At 40.6% G+C, this 27688-nt stretch overlaps 1 protein-coding gene across 2 annotated transcripts; it reads left to right on the top strand.

The window, feature by feature from the left end:
• The first annotated feature begins 1473 nt into the window (after window positions 1-1473).
• Window positions 1474-27688, top strand: st3gal1l2 (ST3 beta-galactoside alpha-2,3-sialyltransferase 1, like 2). Of its 2 annotated transcripts, none has more exons than XM_051670220.1 (7): window positions 1474-1508; window positions 6869-7126; window positions 11138-11331; window positions 11507-11686; window positions 13319-13364; window positions 26844-26963; window positions 27052-27688. In XM_051670220.1, the coding sequence occupies exons 2-7, from the start codon at window positions 6887-6889 to the stop codon at window positions 27214-27216; spliced, it is 945 nt and encodes a 314-aa protein (XP_051526180.1). In that variant the 5' UTR covers window positions 1474-1508; window positions 6869-6886; the 3' UTR covers window positions 27217-27688. The 2 variants fall into 2 exon arrangements, with proteins under 2 accessions (XP_051526180.1, XP_051526179.1); XM_051670219.1 differs by having other exon boundaries at window positions 1475-1508; window positions 6866-7126.

The following is a 27688-nucleotide window of genomic DNA, read 5'->3' as shown; positions in this document are numbered from 1 at the left end:
CTCCACAGATTTTATATTAGCAAACTATAGTTTTGGCAAGTTGTTTAGGACATCTACTTTGTGCATGACACAAGTAATTTTTCCAACAATTGTTTACAGACAGATTGTTTCACTTTTAAATTTACTAGGTCACAATTCCAGTGGGTCAGAAGTTTACATACACTAAGTTAACTGTGCCTTTAAGGAAAATTCCAGAAAATTATGTCAAGCTTTTAGACAATTAGCCAATTAGCTTCTGTTACAAGGTGTACTGAACTGGAGGTGTACCTGTGGATGTATTTTAAGGCCTATCTTCAAACTCGGTGCCTCTTTGCTTGACATCATGAGAAAATTAAAAGAATTTTGATTTTTGAATAATAAAGAATTCTCTTTATTTTTCTGACATTTCACATTCTTAAAATAAAGTAGGGATCCTAACTGACCAAAGACAGGGAATGTTTTCTACGATAAAATTTCAGGAACTGTGAAAAACTGAGTTTAAATGTATTTGGCTAAGGTTTATATAAACTTCTGACTTCAACTGTATATGTATATATATATATATGTATATATATATGCAACATATATTACAAAAATGGTCATTTTCATATATGTAACATAGGCCTATATTTTCCCAATTACTATTGGAATTTGAATATGTACATATATATGCTCAAATATATTAACTATAATTTTATATATATATATATATATTGTCATGGATCCACTGTCCATCTCCCTCACTCCACACAGTGCTCACTCTCCCTTGAGTTGATCACACGCACCTGCACTTCATCTGTGTCTAATCAGGGACTGCATAAGAACCCCCGCTCTCACTCACAATCATTGTCTGTACACATTTTAAGTGTTTTCCTGGAGGCTATGGACTCCCTAGTTTGTTTAGACTTACCTGTAGTTATATACTTACTTGTTATTGTTCTCCTTGTCAGAGTTTGGTGTTAGTTCATCCTCTGTTTGTTCCCCAGCATTTGGATTCTCCTGTTTTGTTTACATTTCCTGTAAAGACCAAAATAATTTGAGAGTGTTCCCTTCATCTGCATATTATATTTCCTTGTTTAGAGTGTTGTGTGTCATATGGGCATTTATCAGATTTCTGTAGTGAATGTGATGGTGAAACTTTATACAATAGTTCTGTTATTTATTCACATTTGGAGTGGTCATATTTAAGGTAAAATAATTGTGGACCAAATCCCTGAAGGGTAAACACTCAAATATTTATCAGTCATTCTTTCTGTACTCTAGAGGGATAGGTGGAATTAACCATCTTCATATATGGCTAATAAAATGTAAAAACTTGTGTTTCTACTGTAAACATTAACAGGATGACAACTTTTATGATACATCCGCTTTATCTGTGCACCAGCAAAGCTGGGTGTGCAATAACTCAGTTATTGAGCAAAGGTCAGTTCAGAGAAACTTGTGGTATGCAGGTGAGGTTCTCTGCACTCAGTCTGTGCTTGGACAACAGCGGATGTGACAACTCTCCAGCAAGTCTCTTCAGTCAACAGGTATGTTCGAATCCCTTCAGTGCTTTCACTCAAAAAACCACTACAGTCTTTTGATTTCTGCATTCCACGTTTGTTCCATCATATCAGTGTTTGGATAGAAAGAGATCAAGTTCAATCTTGCCCCACCCTGATTTGAATGAATTTGACCGTAGCTTTATTTCTTTAATAAAATTAACAATTTTTTTTAAGGGAATTTTATTAAATCAAGTAATTATAAGACATATTTCCGTATATGTACAAAACAGAACGTTATTCAGTGGGTGATGCGCAGTAATATAGGCTGCACAGCGAGGTCATTTGGCCTATCGGTCCTCCCTATAGGCAAACTAAGCAAGTTGCTTAGGGCCTCTGATCTGCCAGGGGACCCCCACACTGTCAAAGACATAAGTAGTTTTACAAACATACTGATGGGGCCCCCCAAACAAATTATTGCTTGGGGCCCACCAAAAGGCTAGAACCGGCACTGCGCTGTATACTGTAGCTACAAATCAATCAGCATCAAGAACTTGAACTATCTGTTTCATAATTAACGTCCTATTTCTATGTAGCTAACTTATTATTAACACTGTTGGATGGAAATGGCCAGGTGGTCGCATACAGTCTAGCAGCACAAGTTGATATATTGGCTACTAACGCATCCGAAACTCAAATCAGATCTGAAAATTGCAAAGCCTAATCCTGCGAGCATTTTAGCTTATGGGTGTTGATCCAGACTATATTTAGAATATATGTAGCCTATTTAAATAAGTCTTTAATTTGAGCATAAACTCCATAATATAAACAGCTTTCACTCAAAAATAGTAATTTGATAATTTATGCATTTCAATTTCATAACAAAATTCCATAAAATTTAATTGAGTAGGGTACAATGGGGCTTAAGTCATGTTCGTTACATCGAAAAACATGTGATATCATGTAGATATAGGGGCAATAGTTATAGGGCAAAATTTGTCAACTAATTCAAATAATTTTGAGACCGCAAGATGCTTTTTTTGAGTAACAAATTAAGATAATGTTTTCTCAAAATAACTACAGAAAAGGGTGCACGATTTCCTGTTAATTTCGAACACATTTAGCATTTCATAACATCAAGTATTCTATAAACAAATTAATCTTCATTGTGAATGGATGTCAATGTGAGCCCACTTTGAAAATTTTTCAGATCAAATCTATTCGCCCCACTTTAAAATAAATAAATAAATGTTTGTAGGTGTCACAGTCTGTCTCCATGTTCTTCAAGGACTCTTATTTTGAAGTTTTCCCCTGCACTACATTTCCCAGAATTCACTGCTCTAATCACTTCCATCTCACCTACCTTCCATTCCCTCATTAGTTTTCTATGTATAAATACCCTCTAGTTTTGTTCAGTGACTTGTCATTCCTTGAAGTGTTGCGTTGAGTTAATGAAGCATTACATTGTGTAAATGAAGTGTTTCCTTAGTTTGCTATTTTGTGATGTTAGCTCCAGTGTTTGTTCCACTCCAGCGTTTATAATTAAAGGATTGAATGAATCTACTCCTGCGTCTCCTCTCTTCCACTCCTAGACACCCAATGTTACAGAAGGACTGACCACACAAAAAATACGGATACACTTAACTGTTCCTCCTAACGTCTTCCTCTACTCCAGCGATCCCACTAATCCTCCTCTCCTACGAAGACTCACCTCGATGAGCACATCACTGAGCATGGAGCCAACGGAGTTATTCTTGGAGTTGTTCAGGCAGGATCTTCCCCTCTTGGAATACACAGCCAAGTTCCTTCACCTGCTGCTTCGACATCAATACCGGATATATACCTCAAGCCCATTTATGGAATGGGATTAAACTTACACAGACCCTCAGCACTTCCGGAGGCGAAAGATCTTCCCTTGGTGAATTACATCCTAGCCACCCTGAATATCCATTACACTTCACTCATCACATTTGATAGAGATGTTGACTCCTTCCATGGCACCTGTCTCTGTGCCTTCCACGGCCCCCTATCTCCAAGGTAACTCCTCTCCAGACAATTCCCCTAAATTGTTTTGGGGGGCTCATCCTCTCCAGGTTCTGGTGGTCGATTCCCTGCCGCAGTCAGCGGTAGTGACCACGGAAGTTGCATTTCCCCCCATATGCTGTGAATTATGGCGGGAACGTCGGGACACAACCTGTGCCCATGCCTGCCACGGTTAATGAGCCTGTGCCCATGCCTGCCACGGTTAACGAGCCAGAGCCAATGCCTGTAGCCTCGACCGTCCCCGTAACCACGCTCCCTGCTGGCTGGAAGAGGAGTAGAAGGAAAAGGACACCTCCCCGGTCTCTGCCTATGCTCGCGACCACGGAGGTAGTTCCCCAGTCTCTGCCTATGCTCGCGACCACGGAGGTAGTTCCCCAGTCTCTGCCTATGCTCGCGACCACGGAGGTAGTTCCCCAGTCTCTGCCTATGCTCGCGACCACGGAGGTCAGTTCCCCAGTCTCTGCCTCCCATGGCTCCGCCCGCATCCACGGAGGTAGTCTCCTCCAGCGGTTCCACCTCCTGCCTAGTGCTTGCGACCACGGCAGACTCAGTCTCCCCAGTCCTCTGCCTATACTCTCCTACCCAGCAGCCTCTCAGGCCCCCCCATGGCCTGCCACCTCCCGTGGCTCCGCCCGCTTCCCCAGAGTTGTCTCCTCCAGCGGTTCCACTTCCTGACCCAGTCCTTGCCCTGTGGCCACCTCCAGACCCAGTCCTTGCCCTGTGGCCGCCTCCAGACCCAGTCCTTGCCCTGTGGCCGCCTCCAGACCCAGTCCTAGCCCTGAAGCTGCCCCCCCCAGTCCCCTGGATCCATTCACAGCCCTGAAGCCGCACCCTAGGCCTCCGGATCCTTTCCCAGCCCTGTAGCCGCACCCTAGGCCTCCTGATCATCCTCCTCGGATTCTTTATCTTCTGCATCACCCTACCCTCATCATCCGTTTTTGGGCACCAGGAGTCGGGGGAGGGGATAATGTCACAGTCTGTCTCCATGTTCTTCAAGGACTCTTATTTTGAAGTTTTCCCCTGCACTACATTTCCCAGAATTCATTGCCCTAATCACTTCCATCTGTTCATCGTCATCCTCACCTGCCTTCCATTCCCTCATTAGTTTTGTGTATAAATACCCTCTAGTTTTGTTCAGTGATATGTCAGTCCTTGAAGTGTTGCATTGGTTTGCTATTTTGTGATGATAGCTCCAGCGTTTATAATTAAAGGATTGAATAAATCTACTCCTGCGTCTCCTCTCTTGCTCTTCCACTCCTAGACACCCAACGTTAGAGTAGGGACCTTTAGCTCCTGCAACAGGGGGGATTTTTACCCCAAATACCCCTTTCACTTATTGGACAGTTATTAAACTTTTGATTTAATGACCTTGAACAAAACCGAAAATAAGTATTGTCTCAAAATAAATGTAATTTCAGGGATTTTCATTAGCTACATAAATTTGCAACATTTAAAATACTAAAATTAGTTTAAATTGCCTTAAACTTTAGACACCACATGCCAATATAATATTTTGGTGCGCATAGTGACAAACGGGTGTTTAGGAAAGTGCTGTGTTAGTTTTTGTTGCTATTTAGTGTTTTGGGAGAAATTGAAATCAAAGAAACCTTTAGCCCCCCTTTTTTTTTTTTCTCAATTCATTACATTTATATAGTGCTTTTCTAGGCACTCAAAGCACCTTACATAGTATAGGGGGAATCTCCTCAACCACCAGTGTGCTGCATCCACCTGGATGATGCGACGGCAGCCATAGTGCGCCAGTACGCTCGCCAAACACCAGCTATTGGTGGAGAGGAGAGTAACGTAGCTAATTCAGGGATGGGGGTTATTAGGAGGCCATGAAAGATAAGGGCCAATGGGGGAAATTTTGGTCATGACACCAGGGTACACCCCTACTCTTTACGAGAAGTGCCCTAGGATTTTTAATAACCACAGTGTGTCAGGACCTTGGTTTAACATCTCATCCAAAAGACAGCTTGTCCCGTCACTATACTGGGGCATTAGGATCCACACAGACCGTAGGGTGAGCATCCCCTGCTGGCTTCCCCAATACCATTGTACCCTAATCTTTAATTAAATAAAATTAACATTTAATGAATAAGACTTAAAATATTTAGGTTTTTTAAACACTACACAGTTCAATTTGATGGAATGTTATGAAATTGAAATGCGTAAATCTTAAAAATTGGATAAAATATTTTTTTTGAGGGTTTAATCTCTTTTAACATTTCATTACCCAAAAGGTAACCTACCAAAGCACGTCATTTTTGCAAGAAAATGAGAAAGACATGCAATGTATGCAGTCCATACCCATTACCGTTAAACAGTAGATTGTATGTATTATAAGGCATATATTATATATGCTAAGCATATACATAATGGTGAGTCTTAAAGGTATAGTTCACCCAAAAATGTAAATTTATCCAACCTCATGCCATCCCAGATGTGACTTTATTTCTTCTGCTGAACATGAACAAAGATTTTTAGAAGAATATTTCAGCTCTGTAGGTTCATACAATGTAAGTGAATGGGTACCAAAATTCTGAATCTCCAAAAAGTATATAAAGGCAACATAGAAGTAATCTATACACCTCCAGTGGTTAAATCCATGTCTTCAAAAGCGATATGATAGGTGTAGGTGAGAAACAGATCAATATTTAAATCCTTTTTTACTGTAAATGGATTACTTTATATGCTGCATTTATGTGCTTTTGGAGCTTCAAAGTTCTGGCAACCATTCACTTGCATTGTATGAACCTACAGAGCAGCGATCTTCTGCTGAACACAAAGATTTTTAGAAGAATAAAGGCATACAAATCTGGGATGGCATGAGGGTGAGTAAATCATGAGAGAATTAAAATATTTGGCTGTATTATTCCTTTTATTCTCTACTGAAACATACACACTGCAGCTGAGACTTGTCACTCCTGTTCTGTACACACAGAGCTTGGTTACTTACAACAGGTACAACCACGTTCTACAATCAAATTCTCTCCTAAAAATTATAGTGACAATTGATCTTTCATTAAATCCACAGTGTGTTTGGCAATACACCAAAATGTTGTGATGTCAGCAATTACAGATTCAGGAGTAACTCCTGTATTCTATTTGTACAATTTTTTTTTTAATAAATTTAAGGGTTTCCAATGCAGAGATCTGTATGGTTGCTAGGCCTTTGATGTAGCTGAAAGTACATTGAAGGGACAGTTTCCCTGAATCAACCTGGAGTTGAGTGCCTTGCTCAAGGTCAGAATGGTGATATGGATTGTCTCTTGCAGAGACTGAATCCACAACCTTCTGGTTACCAACCCTAATCTACGCATCACCACCCACAAAAATGTTCTTTGTTTGTTTGTTTTCAGCAGGAGAGAAGCAGTGGAAATATGCAGGTGTGTTACAGGTATTGCTATTTGACAATGGTCACATGTGTGATTATGGTCTGCATGTACCTGGTCTTCCTTAGCCCTGCAGACGAGCTCACTGAAGACATATGTGCGTGTAAACACTGTGTCAGGCAGCAGAGCCGGAGTACCTGGTTCAATGAACTCTACGACCTCTCTATTCCACCACTGCTTACCAGGGAAAATTATATGCTCAGTGGTGATGTCTACAAGTATTGGAAGGTATTGATGTTAAATTTCTTAAAGGAATAGCTTACCCAAAAGTTATTTCTCTCTCATCATTTACTTACCCTTCTGCCGTCTCAAACTCGTATGACTTTCCTTCTTTTGCGGAATACAAACAAAGATATTTTGATGAAGATGTGATGTGTTTTTATTCATACAATGCCAATCAATAGTGTTGAAAACTTTTAAGCTTCAAGAAGGACATAAAGGCAGGACTTGAGTGCTTTAATCCATGTCTTCTGAAGCGATGCAACTGGTTTTGGGTGAGAAACGTACAAAAATTCCTTTTTCCGGTTGCCATGTTATTTTTTAGAATGACAATTGAGTAAAATTAATGACTTATCAAGATTTTAGGTTAAAATTAGTACAAGATAAATGGTCAACATTTCTTTTAAGATCGTCGCCATTTTTAAACACATTTCTAACTTCACTAGTTCTTTTTAAATGGTCCTGCAGTGTAACAAAAGATTTTAAGTACAATATTATTCCATATAGTATCTCAATTACTAGGAGGTCATAAAAGCTGCATCCATAATAATATACAAAATATAAAATGCTGATTAAATATATTTAGATGGAAGAAATGCCACAGGACATGCAAACTTATCAAAAGTATTTAGTGTCAGCTACACCAAATAAGCAAAAAAGTGTACTCATCATATCATTATACAGTGCAAAACATATAATTGTTGACGGTGAATGTGTGGCAAAAATCTCCTCATAATATTAGTATTATTGCATACATATACTGTATGTTGTTTCATAAAGGAAAACCAGACAAACATACACATTTAAAAAATATTTCCTCTGTCTTAAAATAATAAACGATTGTCAAGATAAGATCTAACTAAATTGGCTCAGATGCATTCAATCGGGCTGAAAATCTCTCCCATACAGGCCGGGTTTCATGGTAATAACGTGGGAAATCACACAATTAAAATAATCGTAATTAATGTTTTTTTTTATTTATTTATTTATTTTTTTCAATTTGATGAAATCCTGGTTCCACATCAGCACGTAGAACGCACATTATAGTAGAACTGAAGCGAGCTGTCGGGTCCAAGATGTTAAAACTATGACAATCGTTTTCTATACCCACATCCTCTGGAGGTGAAAATCTTACAAAGTTCATTACTACAATTGGTTAAAAAGTATCTATACTATACAGGCATAAAACATTGTACTCAGAACAGTCCACGCTTGCTGTAGCATCAGAATTATGCTTGAAAATGCGCTTTCCGATGCACTTTCAATGCCAAGCAGGGACTGATATTAAGTTTTTGGCTCACCGGCCAATGTGGCTAGTGGTATTTCAAAGTCACTAGCCCCTCAGCATTTTCGCTAGCCAACATGCCCCACCCCACAAAAAGTGATAAAACTAACTGGAGACTGTAACCTATGGAGCCCCTTAAGTGACCTTTGCGGGGGAAAAAATATCCTAAGATTTGTGCATGCACACAAGAAACTTTCACGTGTGCACGAGAAAATTGTCGCGCTAGCACAAGAAATGTACACGTGTAAACGAGAAAATTGTCGCGTGTATGTACTGTTTTCCATTTGTCTTTTTTCTTTTCTTTTTTTTTTTTTATATACAGTGGATGAGAATTTCAGTGATGGGAATTTTGGATTGGATTTTTATTGCATATTTTCAAAAGGTCGCAACATGGAAGAGTTTGATGACTTTTTGAGATTGCAAGATGTTCCTCAGTTTAACTGAGAGACTTAAAGAGAATAAGGAAAAATCGCGCTTAGTGGCATGTATAACCAAGTAAAATATGACAATCTGTGTCACTTATGTGCTTTTTTTAAAGGTAAGCAAATTGCAATTGTTTTAGTAATGACTGACCTTTCCTTGTAGATTGATATAAGTGTTATTGCAATTATGCAATTAACTTTACATTTTAAATTTAACTAGCTAGATATGGGGATCATCTTGCAATCAAACCTTTTTCCATCAAAGACTCGCGGTCTGCAAAAATACAAAGTCAACTGCACTGCAGAGATTAAGAGACAAGATGCAAAAAAGGGGTAGTACATCTGCAAATGATGGATGTTTACTAAATAAACTTGCGGGAATCAGAAACAAACATGCATCTAAGGAGACCAGGCGATTGGAGATGGGGTGCTTCATTTTCATAATGGGAAATTCTCCCAAATTCGAAAAAGACAGGGAGGAGGAACATTTCTCAGATAAAAAGAACATTTCTTGATGATAGGGAAAGAATTATTTTTTACCATATAGTTTCAATTTGTCATAAGAATCAAAATGGTGAATGTACTTGGTCCTTTTGAGAAATAGTTACGCCGGTGAAGGCATCGTGCTTTTTTGCTAGGGTCTTACGAGCTAAAAATTAAACGTACGTCTTTAAGAACATGCACGCCTTTTTCTTTACATTTTGCATGCATCCACCCGCATTCATAGAGCTGTCCGGACATTTGGAGTTGATGCTGAATAAATATGTTGGCTTCTTCAATGCTTGAATACTCCTTTCTGTGGAACAGGCCTCTGGACTTCAAAATGCATTTTAAATGTCGCTCGGTGATTATATATCTATGTCGGAAATCAAGTACAGAAACAATGTCTTTGTATTGAAGGCCAATGCTTTAAATATATCTCTATCAATTCATGCGCATCCATGCTCTGAGTACAACTGCATGTTCCATCATTCAAAACGATATTTTTATGGTTTATGTGGAAGTTACAAGAATAAAATGGCATGGTATGCGGAAGTCACTGTCATAGCTTGTGAGGTACAGTATGCATGATGTAAAAACATATTCTAATGTCCATTTTTGGCATATGGACAATAGAAGATATAACAGCAGCCTTCCCTGCTCTAGATGCATGTAATTGCACAATATGAAAGTATATTAAAGAGTATTGTCATTTAATGGACATGTTAATGGAAGAAATGTTAAGTAAACAAATGAGAATCCATCATTTACATGCACGTTCTTACACCAGTTATGCTTAATTAGCCGACAACGCGTGCGTCATGTAAATGCAACAAATCGTGTTCCTTTATCAGTGTAAAGTCCATAAACGTCTTATGAATAACCCGGTCGACAAGGGTAGATTTTTGCGTATTACGCCGATTTTGCGTGCCATGTAAACACCTTACCTAGTGTTCTTGCTGGCTCATCCAGTGCGCGCACGTGTTGAGTGCATGCCTATTCATGGTTTGACGTCGAAAGTAGAGAATAACGCAATTATTTCAAATGTCATGTATACGCAGATTTCTTGCCTTGTCAAACTTTTTAAATAATCTGATTTTAGAGTAATCAGCGTATTGGTGAGCATGTAAACAGGCTCGATATTTCTTTAAATGTACACACGCATTCTTTTGGATGTTGTTTACTGAAGCCTTTTAAAGACAAATCAATGGAAGTTTACACAATTTAATTGGTATGTGTGACTTTATTAGCCTATGCTTAAATTTTCATAACTGTAATTTTTATGTTTTGAAATGTTGACACAGAAATTACTCTCACTGTAACATTTACATATGAAAGCTGGAGTAAATATGCAAAATATGAAAGCTGGAGTACACCTTTCTAATGATGTATAGGTTATCACGATGAAATAAGAATTGGCATTAAATGAAAATACTGATTGCAAGGCTTTAGTCAATCTTTGTGTGACTACACAAAACATTTTTAACAAATCGACCACTGCTTATAAGGCACTGAACATGGAATGAATCCAATTAAATTTATTCGGCTGCATCAGCATTTTAAGGAATCATAGGTAGAACTGTATTGATAAATAGTTCAATCTAATAAAAAATTTACTATTTTACCCAGTATTTGTGTGCTATGTATTTTGATGCTTATTATAGCATCATGATTTTAGCTTGGCAAAATACTAATGGCACTCTATTAAAATCACAGATTTTCACAGCAAGTTTGCTGTATTTTCATAATTTATTTACTGATGATCCCGAAACTTTCAATAATGTCCAAAAATGTTAACTTGTTCTTTGAAGTCTCTTTTACATGATGTTGCAGGATCTTCAGAAAAATACAAATGAAGCCAACTACACAGAAGTGGTGGAGAGGTTGTTTTCGCTTTTCCCAGATAATGAACATTACTTAGATGCTGGTCCAGCTCGTTGCAGAATCTGTGCTGTGGTGGGAAACTCTGGGAACCTTAAAGGATCCCAATATGGACATCTTATAGATCTTCATGACTTTGTTATTAGGTAAAGAATGAGATATAACAGAAATTGTCCAACCCTTTTTTTGAGTCTGTGTCTTTCGTTTTGTCAACATGAAAACAAAACTAACCCAATTTTATTTTTGTAATGAATATTTGTAGTCTTTTTTTCTGATCTGTACATGTTTCTTGACCCAGTCATGCTTTTATTGTTAAGCTAGGATAAATAAGGGTCCAACAGAGGGTTATGAGAAGGATGTGGGTTCTAAGACCACACACCGTTTTATCTATCCTGAGAGTGCTATGGATGTGGACAACACCACTCACCTGGTGCTTTCTCCCTTTAAGATTCTGGATATGGAGTGGCTCATCAGTGCCTTCACCACTAAAAATATCACACGGTGAGACTTGTGGGCTTAAAATTAAAGAACATAAATTGTTAGGGCTTCGATTACAGAGGCTGTGTGTTCTGTTCCCACAGAGAAGGAACTGAATGGTTGATGTACTAATTTTAGTGAGAATCCTTACAAATAGTGTACTGTTTAAGGAATAATTCCCTGCAACACAAAACACAGTAACTATATATTTAGTCAAATTTGAGATATAACCAAAATCAGGTCTCTTAGTCAATGAATTGTCCTGTGTCAGATGAGTTTGACCTAAGTTATGATGACTTAGATTGTAGTATGAAGTAATTTGTTGAAGTATTATGGAACCGTTATGCGGTCAAGACCTGGAAATACTTCATAGCCGTGCAATGAAAAATAATTGCACACCTTAGAACAACTGTCAACCAATCAGAATCGAGCATTCAGTGGTATTATTTTTCAGTAAACGCATGGTTGTGAAGTATTTCTCACACGATTGAAAAATAATTTTAAAATCATGCATTTAACCTCGGGGTGTGCATTATTTTTCAATGGTCCATCCTCAATTATTTCTCACATACTGAATTGCCTTCTTTTGGGGGCCTTTCTCAGTAAAAAAAAAAAAAAAAAAAATGTATATATGCGATTAATTGTGATTAATTGGATTGATTAATTGGCATGTCATGTAATACATTCAATTAATAATTTTAATCAGTTGACAGTCCTACTATTGATCTGTTTGTTTGATATAAATAGCTGCGTTTCCACTATCGGGCCAAATGAGGGCGTGCTAGTGCGTCATGACCAGTTGCTTTCTACTGTCACTTCTGGGGCTTCACTGTGCTTCCTTAGGGCTTTCTCAGGGCCAACAGCCAAGGGAATTTGGCCCGCCAATTGTCCTTGGGCAAAAGAAGCCAACTAGAGATTGAGGCAGGGTCAATGTCAAAGGCTAAGTTTTGCTTAGTCAGGTCAGTGGGTCAGCACCAAGATACTCATTTCCCAATTTTTCATATCTAGCTACCAGCTTCCCTCAACAGATCAACAGAGAATGGAGAACCATCAGTACTGGTCAGTAGATGAAATCAGGGTTCTTCTGAATATTTGGGCTGATGAATATGCGCAACAACAGATCAATGACGTCTACCAAACAAAAAGTATATTGTCGGCACTTGCAAATTGTGTATGCAGCGCACAACGGTACAGGTTCGAAAAAAAAAAAAAGAAACTGTGGGCACAGTACAAATCCAAGTTCATTTTGAGAGCTAGCTAGTCTCCAGAGTCTGATATCTCAGTTTGAGCTTCCCTCTTGCTTGTGAAATGGCGGGGTGTGTGATTTTGGCACCAGGCAGGGTGGCAAATTAAGGGAGGGTTTTAGGGCAACACTGCAGGCTATTGACCCGATGGTGGGAATGCAGATCAATTTTGGTCTCGCGCCTCAAGGTCCGAGGCTATTGCCCCCAGCTGAGCAGTTGATAGCCCTGGCTCGCACTCGCTCGATAGTGGAAAAGCGACTAATGGTGTTCCAGAACCAACAAAACATTGACCTAGAAACAGGTTAGACTTGGCAAAATTATGGACACCCTCATGGGGATTATGTCTAAATAACGTGATTTTGTACCCCCTTATTATTTCGTGTTTGACCTGTTTTTCTTTTCTTTTATCTAGCACTTACAAAAAGGTTAGGCCGAGTGTAAATGCCAACAGACATAAGGTGAGTTCTCTGAAATACATTTGCATTTGGCATTTTTTGCATGCTGGCAAGGGGCTGGTATTACTCGTATCACTGAAGTGTACGTGACACATCTATTGTATCTGCTAATACCTGCCATCCCTGTTCCAGTGCTGGTTGTGAAAAGTTATTTGTAGTCTCAGAATTGCATTGGTTTTGTCACAAAGATAAAAGAAGCCACATGGTGACGGCAATCATACGCAGTACGTGTTTATTACTAATTGAAGAACTTTTGGAATTTGCTGGGAACAAAGCTGAACTGATGTAGAATTTGGACAGCTTATTGGAAACGACATATTTAAAAAAATAAATAAAACATTTGACAGAGTGATGAGATCTGTTATGTTTCACTTCATTGTTGGTATTAAATCTGACCAGTGTTGGGGAATCTACTTTGAAACTTTAGCTTGCCAAGATACAAGCTAATCATAATCTAAAATTGCTGAAGTCAAGCAACCCTTTATAAAAGGCAAAAAACTTATTAATAACTGATTTAAATAACTGATACAGAAAATATATTGCCAAATAGCAGCATTTAAGTATATTTAAAGGAATATTCTGGGTTCAATTCAAGTTAAGCTCAATCTACAGCATTTGTGGCATAATGTTGATTACAACAAAAAATAATTTTGACTCATCCATCCTTTTCTTTATAAAAAGCAAAAGTCAAAAGTGAGGCACTTATGATGGAAGTGAATGGGGTCAATTTTTGGTGGGTTGAAAGGCAGAAATGTGAAGCTTATAATTTTATAAAAGCACTTACATTAATTCTTCTGTTAAAATGTGTGTATTATTTGAGCTGTTAAGTTGTGTACATTGTTTTTATGGTCATTTAAGGGTTAATAGCACTATGTCGTCATGGCAATGAAGTTGTAAAATTGGCAATACCTTTACACAGAAAAGGTTAGTAAGCGATTTTATCACACTAAAATCATAACAAGCATCCCAGATGTGTATGACTGTCTGTCTACAGCAGAACACAAATTAAGATTTTTAGAAGAAGATAGAGCTCTGTCAGGTCCTTATAATGGAAGTACATGGGTGCCAGCACTTTGACGGTCCAAACGTCACATTAGTCAGCATAAAAGTAATTCAAGCAACTCCAGTCGATCAATGAATGTCTCCTGAAGCTAATTGATAGGTTTATGTAAGAAACAAGTCGATAATTAAAACTTAATCATACGAGAGTTCTGACATTTCAAACTGCATCAGAGCCCTGTATGTAGGCGCCGATTTAAAGTTAAAAACGTTTTAATTATCGACTTGTTTCTTACATAAACCTATCGATTTGCTTCAGAAGACATTCACTGATTGACTTGAGTCACAAGGATTACTTTTATGCTGCCTAAATGTGACTTTTGGACCATCAAAGTGCTGGCATCCGTGTACCTCCATTAAAAGGTCCTGAGAGAGCTCTATCTTCTAAAAATCTTAATTTGTGTTCTGATGAAGACAGTCAGGGATGGCATCAGAGTAAGTGAATAATAAGAGAATTTTCATTTTTGGGTGAACTATTCCTTTAATAGATTGGCCCCATTCACTTGCATCGTATGTGCCTAACCCAGATTTTTTGCTTTTTATTTTTTTTTAAGAAAAGGAGGGAAAATATTATATAAATAGTTACTCCCCAACACTACATTCAACATCAAACTCTACCAATATATTCAGCCTCATATGAAATTTGAATTCCACTGTTGATTTTAAATGAAATTGGGTTATCATAATATCAGGACAGCAGCAGTGGAATCTAGATGGAAAAAAGATACAAATCATTCAGTTTAGCTAAAAAAAGAACAATTGTTCAAGCGTCTGATATCTTTTGGTACATTAAAAGTGCAGTGAGGGGGCCTGGGTAGCTCAGCAAGTAAAGACGTTGACTACCACCCCTGGAGTCGTGAGTTCGAATCCAGGGATCATAGCGTTCCTAAAAAGTGCTCAGTGAGTGACTCCAGCCAGGCCTCCTAAGCAACCAAATTGGCCCAGCTGCTAGGGAGGGTAGAGTCACATGGGGTAACCTCCACGTAGTTGCAATAATGTGGTTCGCTCTCAGTGGGGCGTGTGGTGATTTGTGCATGGATGCCGGGGAGAATAGCGTGAAGCCTCCACATGTGCTATGTCTCCGCGGTAATGCGCTCAACAAGCCACGTGATAAGATGTGCAGATTGATGGTCTCAGACGCAGAGGCAACTGAGATTCGTCCTCCGCCACCTGGATTGAGGCGAGTCACTACACCACCACGAGGACTTTGGGAATTGGGCATTCCTACTGGGGAGAAAATCAACAACTATAACAACAACAACAACAACAAAAAGTGTAGTTAAACATTTAGAGTAACAAAGTGCATCTTCATAAAAAGAATATAGTTTTTGCATAGGCAGGTTTGCATGTGATCACACCTGTTTTGTTTTTTGTCTGCAGTTGTATAACATGCTCTTCCATGCTACTGGTTATAATGATCCCCTGTATTCTAGGACCAATTTAAGGTGGGGGAGGATTGTTACACAGTGAAGCTAAAGAACAGGGATATTTTCATGCCATTAGAGCATACTACTGTAATTATTAATTTAATATAATTAAAAAAAAAAAAAAAAAAAAAAAAAAGGGGATTAAAAAACATTTATATAAAACTGCCTGAAATTACTCTATAATCAGAGCTCAGCAATAAGGATAACCCGGGGTCAGTGTGAGGGAATTTCGGTAGTGAATTTAGCTGATTCTGCAAAGGTAACATCAAAATCAATCAAATTGTCACACAACCATATACACAGGTGCAATAGTGTGTGAAATTCTTGGGTGCAGTTCCGAGCAACATAGTAGTCGTGACAGTGATGAGACATAATTACACACAACACAATATACAAATAATAACATACAATGTACATTATACAATACAGCAATTATAAATGAGTAATACTACTTTAAAATCAACCCTAACCTAACAGCAGTGTAATGCATAAAATCATGCAATTACGGGTCATGAGCTTCAGTTAATGTTTACATGAACCATCAGAATGGGGAAAATTTGTATCTCAGTGAATTCGATGTGGCATGATTGTTGGTGCCAGATGGGCTGGTTTGAGTATTTCTGTAACTGCGGATGGGCTACAACAACAGAAGACCACGTCGTACATAAAAAAAAAACAAAAACAAAAAACAATTAAGAACATGAAATAAGAATAAAAAGTAATAAAATAAATGTGAAAAAAAAAAATTAATGATTAAAATGAATAAGAAAAAGAATATTAAATTGTTAACACCATCTGTAACTGTTGTTAACCTTCCCTGATCAAACAGAGGATAACCAAAAAAAATTTATATAAAAATAAAATAAAATGAATCCAATAGAATAATTAAAATGAAAGAAAGACAAAAGCAAAATGATTCAGTGAAATCAATAAGTGCAGCACAGTGCTCAGTCAGAAAATGCACAGCTGAAAATATGTGTTATCAGTCTGGATATAAATGTAGCTACTGTTGCGGCACATCTAAACTCTGGAAGCTGGTTCCAGCTGCAGGTGGCATAATAGCTAAACACTGTCTCACCTTGTTTTGAGTGAACCCTCTGTATGTCTAACTGACTTGGTCCTAATGATCTGAGAGGCCTGTTAGGTTTATATTCAACAAGCATATCTGAAATGTATTTAGGTCCTAGGCTATGGAGCGATTTATAAATGAGTAATAGTACTTTAAAATCAATTCTAAATGTAACTGGAAGCCAGTGTAAAGACCTGAGGACTGGAGTAATATGCTCAGAGTTTTTGGTTTGTGTGAGAATCCTGGCAGCGGCATTCTGAATGAGCTGTAGGTGTCTAATGGTCTATTTGGGACGGCCGGTTAGGAGTCCATTGCAGTAGTCTACCCTACTGGTGATGAATGCATTAACAAGTTTCTCTAAGTCTTGACTGGATACAAAACATATAACTCTAGCTATATTTGTGAGATGATAGTAGGCTGATTTAGTTATTGCTTTCATGTGACTACTGAAACTAAGGTCTGACTCCAAAATGACACCAAGATTTCTTACTTTATTTTTTGTCTTTAGGCCCTTGGAGTCAAGGTATGTATTCACCTTTGGAATTTCACCTTTGTTGCCAAATACAATGACCTCTGTCTTGTCACTGTTTAACTGAAGGAAGTTTTGGCTCATCCAACTGTTAATTTCATCAATGCACTGGCACAGAGAGTCTATGGGGCTGTAGTCATTTGGCGATAGGGCTAGATAGATCTGGGTATCGTTTGCATAGCTATGGTATGCAGTGTGGTTCTTTTTCATAATTTGGCCTAGTGGGAGCATATACAGGTTGAACAGGAACGGTGCAAGAATTGAGCCTTGTGGGACTCCGCACGTCATGGATGTCCACTCAGATTCATAGTTGCCTGTGTTTACATAGTAACCCCTATCTTCTAGATATGACCTGAACCAGCTGAGTACCATCCCAGAGATCCTTACTCAGTTTTCCAATCTGTCTAGGAGAATGTTGTGGTCAACAGTGTCAAAAGAAGCACTGAGATCTAATAATACCAGCACTGATATTTTGCCTGAATCAGTATTTAGCCGAATATCATTTTGGATCTTTGAGCACTGTCTCTGTGCTAGGATGCGGTCAGAAGTCAGACTGTAAATTGTCCAAGTAGCCATTCGAGATTAAGAATTTGTTCAGCTGATTGAAAACAACCTTTTCAATGATTTTGCCTATAAAAAGATTTGAAATTGGTCTGTAGTTGTTCAGTATTGAGTTATCTAGATTGTTCTTTTTAAGAAGATGCTTGACAACTACAGTTTTCAGGGACTTCAGAAATGTGCCTGAAAGGAGTGACGCATTTACTAATTCTAACAGATCTTTTTTCAGACAGTTAAACACATTTTTGTGTGTCAAGACAGCAGGTTGAAGTTTTAAGATGCTGTACTATTTCATCCAGGGTTTTGCCATCAATGTCCTCAAAATCAGACATAGTGACTAATTTCTGAAGTTTTTGTGGTGGGTGCCCTCTAACCTCAGTGCAGCATGAGGACAAGCTGATTGCCATTCTAATATAATTTATCTTCTTCATGAAAAAAGCTTCTGTCAGAGAGCATTTCACTGGGAACCTGTGTTGGGGGGTTTGTTAGTCTCCCTACAGTAGGAAAAAGAGTGCAGGTGTTGTTTATATTGCTGTTAATAACGTTTGAGAAGAAGGTCTGCCTAGCTGTGCCTAATTCCAAATTGAAAACATGAAGGTTGTCTTTATAGATATTATAATGGACTTCAAGTTGTGTTTTCCGCCACATTCGTTCTGCTTTCCTGTGTTTTCTTTTCATGTTTTTCACTGCTGTTGTGTTTCTCCAAGGTGCTTTACGCCTGCCAGTGGTTGTCTGGAGCAATGCCATCAACAGTATTTTTAACTTTTGAGTTAAAGTTATCGAGGAGATCATCAACACAGTCTGCGGATATACTCTGTTTCAAAGAAATAATCTTGATCAATTGCACACAAGTGTTCTCATTTATGTACCTCTTTTTGACAGAGACAGATCTAACTTCAGTGGCAGGAGAAATCAATATTTCAAAGAAAATACAGAAATGGTCTGATAGCGCAATGTCCTTAATAATAGTGGATGAAATGTTCAGACCCTTGCTAATGAGCAGATCAAGAGTGTGTCCGCGTTTGTGTGTAGGTCCATCTACATGTTGAGTCAGATCAAAAAAGTTTAAAACTGTTTTGAGTTCTTTGGCAGTGTTGTGTTCAGGATTATCTATATGAATGTTGAAATCCCCAGCAATAACAAAACAGTCAAATTCAGAGGAAGTTGTTGATAACAGTTCTGTAAAATCATCAACAAAGCCAGGAGAGTATTGTGGAGGCTTATAAATAATTATAAATAGAATGCGTGGAGCACCTTTTAGTTCAGTACTTAGATATCCAAAGGTCAAGTAATCACCATGTGACGCTTGCATTGAAAGACATTTTTAAATATTTTCTCTAATCCTCCACCTCTCCTAACAGCTCTGCAGACACTCATGAATGTAAAGTTTGGAGGGGCTGATTAATTGAGGACTGTTGCACTGCAGCTGTATCTAACCAAGTCTCATTTAAAAACAAAGTCCAGGTTGTTTGTGGTGATGAGGTCATTGACTAGAACCGACTTGTTCTTTAGTGAGCGGATGTTTAAAAGTGCGAACTTGACAATATCTATTTTTGGCCCCACAGTAATGTTGGATTTACGTCTAATATGCAACAGATTACATTGGTTTGCCATACGTATTGAGAAAGCCTTAGTCTTCCTATCCCTTAACACAACAGATATTGGAAAAGCTACTGGCACAGCGGGTTCTTGCTTGTTCTATAAACAGTTGTGAGTGTTGCTGCTACCGTAGCAGGGACCCGATACACATCAATTAGAGCTGTTATCAGCTGTTTGTTGTTCATCAAGAGCAGAAGAAAGATGAGATGTACCCTTGCATTGTGGCAGTGGCCAGAGAGCTCTCTCAGAGGGAGGGTGAGCTGGGCCTGCAGGCTTTGGTGGTAGAGGGGCTCACCGTTTTTGGTTGGTATCTGGGGGATCACAGCAATGGAGTGGGAGAGCTTTCTATCAGCATACACTAGTTCCTCCATTTTCTCAGAGAAGCTCAGCAGTGGGGATGTTGATGAGAGGGAGAAGGTGTGTTGTGACTGAGACTGTGGCTCTGGTTTTTGTTGTTGTTGTTATCTTGGCTCCCTTGGCTTTTTTCCCAGAAATCGTCCTTGGGTCCTGTATCTTGGAGTAGTTTTAAGTCATCACAGTCTGACTGTAGTATGCTCTGTGTGTGGGGCTCAGCCCCATGTTGTTGTATCTTCGCTGTCTTATTGAGGGATTTGTCAATCAAATGTCCATCCAGGTGCTGAAGTGCGATCCTGTGGTTATTTAGACACTGCGGTGGTGTTTGTGTGCCTTCCAGGTTGAGTGGATTTGTGCACATTGCAGATGGATGGAGGGACCCCCATCATCAGTAAATGTTTTGAGAGACTAATCAGAGATTACATCTGCTCTGTATTGCCACTCAATCTTGAACCGTTGCAGTTTGCTTACCGCAACAACCGCTCCACTGATGATGCCATTGCATCTACAATACACACTGCTCTCTCCCACCTGGAAAAAAAGAACACTTATGTGAGAATGCTGTTTGTAGACTACAGCTCAGCATTCAACACCATAGTGCCCTCCAAGCTAGATGAGAAACTCAGGGTTCTGGGCTTAAACAGCTCGCTGTGCAGCTGGATCCTGGACTTCCTGTCAAGCAGACGCCAGGTGGTTAGAATAGGAAGCAACATCTCCTCATCACTAACCCTCAACACTGGAGCCCCACAGGGCTGTGTTCTCAGCCCACTACTGTATTCCTTGTACACACATGACTGTGTGGCAACACATAGCTCCAATGCCATCATTAAGTTTGCTGATGACACGACGGTGGTAGGTCTGATCACTGACAATGCTGAAACAGCCTACAGAGAGGAGGTGCACACTCTGACATACTGGTGTCAGGAGCACAACCTCTCCCTCAACGTCAGTAAGACAAAGGAGCTTGTGGTGGACTTCAGAAGAAAAGACAGAGAACACAGTCCCATCACCATCAATGGAGCACCAGTGGAGAGAGTCAGCAGCTTCAAGTTCCTGGGTGTCCACATCACTGAGGAACTCACATGGTCCGTCCACACTGAAGTCGTTGTGAAGAAGGCTCATCAGCGCCTCTTCTTCCTGAGACGGCTGAGGAAGTTTGGAATGAACCGCCACATCCTCACACGGTTCTACACCTGCACTGTGGAAAGCATCCTGACTGGCTGCATCTCCGCCTGGTACGGCAATAGCACTGCCCACAACTGCAAAGCACTGCAAAGGGTGGTGTGAACTGCCAGACACATCATCGGAGGTGAGCTTCCCTCCCTCCAGGAAATATATACAAGGCTTTGTGTGAAAAAAGCTCGGAGGATCATCAGAGACTCCAGCCACCCGAGCCATGGGCTGTTCTCACTGCTACCATCAGGTAGGCAGTATCGCAGCATCAGGACCCGCACCAGCCGACTCCATGATAGCTTCTTCCCCCAAGCAATCAGACTTTTGAACTCTTGATCTCCCACGATCAAAATACATCAGCACTGCACTTTATTACCCTTATTCTTATATCTCACACCGGACTGTTATAAATTATATTATTATTATATTATGTTCTCTCTTAACAACTGACTATCAACCGACAGCCTGAATGTCAATACAGTACAATACTGTACATTCTATATATATATATATATATATATATATATACTTTTTTTTAATATATATATATATTTTTTTTTATTTTTATTGAATAATGTGTATCTATATAGTAAAAAACAAAAACAAAAAACAAAAAAAAACAGCGTATTGTAAACTGTACAGTGTATGTTATTATTTGTATACTGTTGAGTGTAATTATGTGTATAACAGATGTTTAAATTGTGTTGTGTTAATTTGATGTTATTGTAAATTGGTATATGTCTCATCACTGTCACGACTGCTATGTTGATCGGAACTGCACCCAAGAATTTCACACATCATTGCACTTGTGTATATGGCTGTGTGACAATAAAGTGATTTGATTTGATTTGAGTAGATGTTGTCCTTTAGCACTTTTGCACCAAGTTTGTTTGGGTGAAGGCATTTAAATCTGATTTAAACAGTTCTCTTGACTCCAGAAAAGATTGAAATTATCAATGTATTTCAGTTCTCTCATATTGCAGGTTTGTGCAGCCAAGTGTTTAGACTTAGCAACCGAGAAAACATATTTGTTCCTTGGGCTGGGTGTGGTCCACTGATGAATGACTGAACTTTCATTCTCCCAAGTGTTTCAAAGACTTCATTGAAATCCCTCTTAAGGAGTTCTGATTGCTCTTTCTGAATATCATTTTTCCCCACATATATAATAACGCGATTCACAGCCTTATGGTTCATCAGAATGTTCATAAGTTCCTTATTTACCTCAGAAACCGTTACTCGAGGAATGCAGCAAGTAGTAGTAGCCCTGCTACCAATGTTTCTGATAATGGAGTCCCCCACTAACAGAGTAATAGGCTCGGCTGTGGTCTCAGCTGAATGCCGCTGCCTGCTCGAACTTGAGCGCCTGCCAGCTGTAGTGTTAGCTGCTGGCTGTTGTGATCTAAGCCTGATCACGTATGGGGTTTCTACCTTGACATTCTTTAATGGTTCATGTAAAGAGGTTCAAGCAGGAAGGACACGGGAGGCGGTTCAAAGTCTACGGGAGGTGGTTCAAAGTCTACGTGAGTCAAACTTTGTGTCTTCAGCTCTCAACAAAATATCTGCTTTCAGCTTCACAATAACACATCAGCTTCACAATATCAAGCACCCAGGTAGTGACTCTAGACTCTCTCTCTCCGTCTTGCCACTGGCGTGGTCCCTTTTATACCGCTCTCCCCAAGCTTACTGCAATTGGAAACAGGTGTTAGTCATTATCTGGCTCAGGTGTATGCACCCTTACCGCTTTCTCTCTCTCTGGATGAAAGCTCAACCACGTCCCCGCTGCCACATATCCCCTCTGGCCTGTCTACCACTCCCCCCCATTTCTGGAAAGGAAGTCAGCGACCCTGTGGACCACCTTGAACTTAAATGGCTGAAGAGCCAGATACTAATGGGTGATCCACGTGTTGGTATCTTTCATGCGGTGGAGCCACTGGAGTGGGGCGTGATCTGAGCAGAGAGTGAAGGCCCACCCCAACAGGTAGTACCAGGGAGTGAGGACCACCCACTTGATGGCGAGACACTCCTTTTCAACGGTGCTGTACTTAGTCTCCCTCAGAGAGAGCTTGCGACTGATGTACAGCACCGGGCGCTCCTGTCCCTCCACCACCTGCAAGAGCACCGCCCTCAGCCCTCTGTCTGAAGCATCCATCTGTAACACAAAGGGAGAGAGAAATGGGGTGAGTGTAAAAGTGGCCCCCCACAAAGTGCGGCTTTAACTTGTGTTAACGCCTGTTGACACTGCTCCGTCCACTGGACTGGGTCTGGAGCTCCCTTTTTAGTGAGATCAGTCAGTGGGCTGGTGATGTCCGAATAATTAGGCACAAACCTTCTATAATAGCCGGCCAGCCCCAGGAACAGTCTCACCCCCTTTTTGGTCTTGGGTCTCGGGCAGGTCGCAATCACCGCAGTTTTGTCAATTTGGGGACGCACCTGCCCGAGGCCAAAGTGGAACCCCAGTTACCGTACCTCCACCCGTCCAACTGCACACTACTTGGGGTTTGCTGTGAGTCCCGCCTGCCGCAGCGATCTCATCTCAGCAATGTTGCATGTGCCACTGTCAATGAATGAATGAATGTTACATTTATATAGTGCTTTTATGACACTACACTCAAAGCGCTTTACACAGTGAACAGGGGACTCTCCTCAACCACCACTGTAAATGATGATATCATCTAGATAGGCAGTGACGTAAGCCAAATGCGGTCTGAGTATTCGGTCCATGAGGCGCTGAAACGTAGCCGGGGCCCCAAACAAACCGAACGGAAGCGTCACAAATTGGTGTAATCCAAATGGTGTGGAGAAGGCTGTTTTTTCACGGGATGTTGGTGTCAAGGGGATCTGCCAATAACCCTTTGTCAAATCCAGTGTCGAATAAAATTGAGCGGTGCCCAACCGATCGAGCAACTCATCAATACGAGGCATTGGGTAGGCGTCAAATTTAGACACCGCGTTGACTTTTCTATAATCCACACAGAACCGTACAAACCCGTCACGCTTAGGAACCAGAACAACCGGGCTGGACCAATCGCTGTGGGATTCCTCTATTTCTCCCATCTCGAACATTGTGTCTAATTCTTCCCAGACTACTTTTTTCTTGTGTTCGGGTAGTCGGTAGGGATGGCTACGTACCACTACCCCCCTGGCTCAGTCTCGATATGGTGCTGTATGAGATTTGTACGACCTGGCAGAGGAGAAAACACATCTGCAAAATCTTATTGCAACTTGGCCACCTCTGTGACTTGATACGGTGAGAGGTGGTCTCCACAAGTGACCAGGGCGATATGATTGGGTTTTGTGATCACCTCCGACCCGAGCTCCGCCCTCTCCGGAAGTACAGTAGCCAACGTTACAGAGACTGCCTCCCTCCATAATTTCAGGAGGTTGAGGTGGTATATTTGACGTGCGCCCCCTCTATCGGTTCGTTTCACCTCATATTCGAGATCCCCCACTCGTCGTGTGACCTCAAATGATCCTTGTCACTTGGCGAGTTATTTGGAGATCGATGTGGGAAGTAATATGAGCACTTTGTCTCCCGGTGCAAATTCCCATAGCCGAGTTCCTCTGTTATACAGTCGGCTTTGACGTTCCTGAGCTTGAAGCATATTCTCATGTGTTAGTTGTAGAGTTTTGCTCTAAGATCAAGAACGTATTGAATTTCATTCTTATTGTTTGAAGGACCCTCCTCCCAAGCTTCCCGGACAGCAGCTTGAAAGGAGAAAACCCTGTGGAGGCTTGTGGGACCTTTCGCACTGCAAATAACAGGGGATCAAGCCATTTATCCCAATTTCTAGCATCCTCGTGCATGAACTTACGAACCATATTTTTTAGGGTTTTATTAAATCTCTCAACCAACCCATCTGTTTGCGGATGTAAACACTAGTGCAGCTCGATATAATACCCAACAATTCGTAAAGCTCGCGGAGTGTCCATGACATAAATGTAGTGCCTTGATCAGTGAGGGTTTCATTCAGAATCCCCACCCGGGAGATTATTTTGAAGAGTGCCTCTGTTCCTTTGTGTCCTTGAGGAAGGCACTTAACTCCAGGTTGCTCCAGGGGGATTGTCCCTGTATTCCAAAGTTGCTTTGGATAAAAGCTTCTGCCAAATGCATAAATATAAATATAAAACACAGGGGGAGGGGAGAGAGAGTGGGAGGGCTCTTCCGCCCTCTGGTACGCCAGCTGGACAGCTTCCTCCAGCAACGCCAGGTGGTGGCACTGGACCCACTCCACCGATCCTTTTGGTAGCCGGCGGATCAGCTGCTCCAGCACCACTCCTTTTACGTTGTGGTCCTCCGCCAGCAGCCACTTCCAACAGGCGTCTCAGAGCCGTTGGGTGAAGGCAAATGGGCAACCGGTCCTCACGGTATTGTTCCAGACTGCCTTGGTCTTCTTCAGGTCGGTGTAAACCAGGAGTCCGGCAGTTGTTGGACAACAAGGGAATAAGCCTGGCTGCCCATTGAGCACGTGTCCAATCCCAGATCTCAGAGGTTTGCTCGAAGAGGTCCAGGAAGGCTTCTGGATCATCTTCCGCCCCTATCTTTATGAGTGTGGGCGGGGGCATGGCTGGGGCTTTCTCCTGGCTGAGGCGGCTCCGGATCGCATGCTGGTCCTCTGCTTGAGCTCGGAGGATCTTGTGAAAGCAGCGATCTTGGTCTTGTCGAAGCTCAAGCAGGGCCTGTTGGTGGGTGTGGTGTAGGCCGGCGAGGGTCTTGAGGACTTCTGCCAACTGCGAGGACTCCATGAGGCATACTTCCTCAAACCTTCCTGGGTTTCGGCACCAGTGTAAAGAGGTTCAAGCAGGAAGGACACGGGAGGTGGGTCAAAGTCTACATGAGTCAACCTTTAATGTAAGTGTCTTCAGCTCTCAACAAAATATCTGCTTTCAGCTTCACATTAACACATCAGTTTCACAATATCAAGCACCCAGGTAGCAACTCTAGACTCTCTCTCTCCATCTTGCCGCTGATGTGGTCCCTTTTATACCACTCTCCCCAAGCTTACTGCAATTGGAGTGTAACGTTCGGGCAAGGCAGGACAGTCTGAAGACAGGAACGGACGAGGATGAGACGAAGATGAAGTGAGAACCCAAGTGCAGTTTTATTTTAGAAAGTGCAATAAATCCAAAAACATGAATCCAAAACAAAACAAACATAAATTACTTGACAACATTACATCAACAATACTCGACAAAGGACTAGAGAACATGAGGGCTATAAATACACAGACTAGGTAAACAAGACAACCATTGAAAATACAAAACTGATAACAAGACAATGAAACATGAACCAATAACAAGACTAAACTAATAACAAGATACTAACAACTAGTAATGAGTGTTACATCATGTGGGGGAGGGGGCACGTGGGGTGACAGGCTTCTGTCTCCCCGGGCCCCCAATCTAGAACCGCCACTGCTCCAAACTGTGCTCACCATTGTTTACGTAGAACCCATGTCTCTGACATTAGCACCAGAGGGTAGGTAAACACAATAAAATTGATACAAATGTGTCTGATGGACACATGGGATGGAATGGGGTCGATTTCAGGGTCCAAGAACATTTGGAAGCAACATTTTGATTTCTTAGATGATCATGTTGTAGTTGAGCCCCCAGACAATGCTTCTTAAATCCTTGTATTTTTAGTAAACTGCCTGTGGTTAGTGTTTGTGGTGGTGTGTAATCTGTGTAATTTTTTTTTTTTTATTTTTTTTTAGGTGATGATTCTTCATCCTGCCTTTATAAAATACGTACATGAGATATGGTTGCTGAAACATGGCAAATATCCATCCACTGGCTTCCTCGCAATTATATTTGCCCTACACATCTGTGACCAAGTAAATTTCACCACATTCCTAACCCCCACCCTTCTCATTCTTAACATTTTGATGTACAAATTAATAATTTGCTTCCTCTTTTATCCAGATTTCTGCATTTGGGTTTGGTGCTGACCAATATGGAAACTGGTACCACTACTTTGAGAAAACCGCTTATAACCTTCGTACAGGTGCCCACAGTGGCAGCTTTGAGTTTGACACTATGATGCAACTCTATTTGGAGTACAAAATTCAGGTGTTCAGAGGAAGATAATATAATGTTGTGACGAGGAGGAGGGCAGGGCCGGGCCGTGACTACGCATGCCCAGCCCCCAATCGGGCTAATCAGCCGAGGAGAGGGATAAGGGCAGCCGGATGCGGCAGTTCAGGAGTGCGTAGTCACAGCTCAGCCCCACCCTCCTTTTCGTCAGAAATGTGTTCACATTTGTTATGCAAAGCTTTTGTAAATGCTTTGAGAGCAAACTGTCTATGTGGCATTCTGTGTCATTATGATGATAGAAATTACCACACTGTCATACCTCAAAAGATACAACTTATAGATAAATTTCGAATAATTGGTCATGGCCTTTTTTCAAACACTGAGGCTTTGTTTAATGTCTTTGCCTTGAGCAAAACTGTTGTTAACAGCTAAATTTATACAGTATGTGCATGTAGGCTAAATGTAAATTAGTGTAAATTATTCATAGATGTTCTGTAAATGTTCCCAAGAGCAGCTTCTTTCTTGC

The sequence above is a fragment of the Myxocyprinus asiaticus genome, chromosome 34, assembly GCF_019703515.2.
Source record: "Myxocyprinus asiaticus isolate MX2 ecotype Aquarium Trade chromosome 34, UBuf_Myxa_2, whole genome shotgun sequence".
NCBI classification, from domain to species: Eukaryota; Metazoa; Chordata; class Actinopteri; order Cypriniformes; family Catostomidae; genus Myxocyprinus; species Myxocyprinus asiaticus.
Note: the sequence above shows the minus strand (reverse complement) of the source record. Positions and strands in the feature narration are given on the sequence as shown.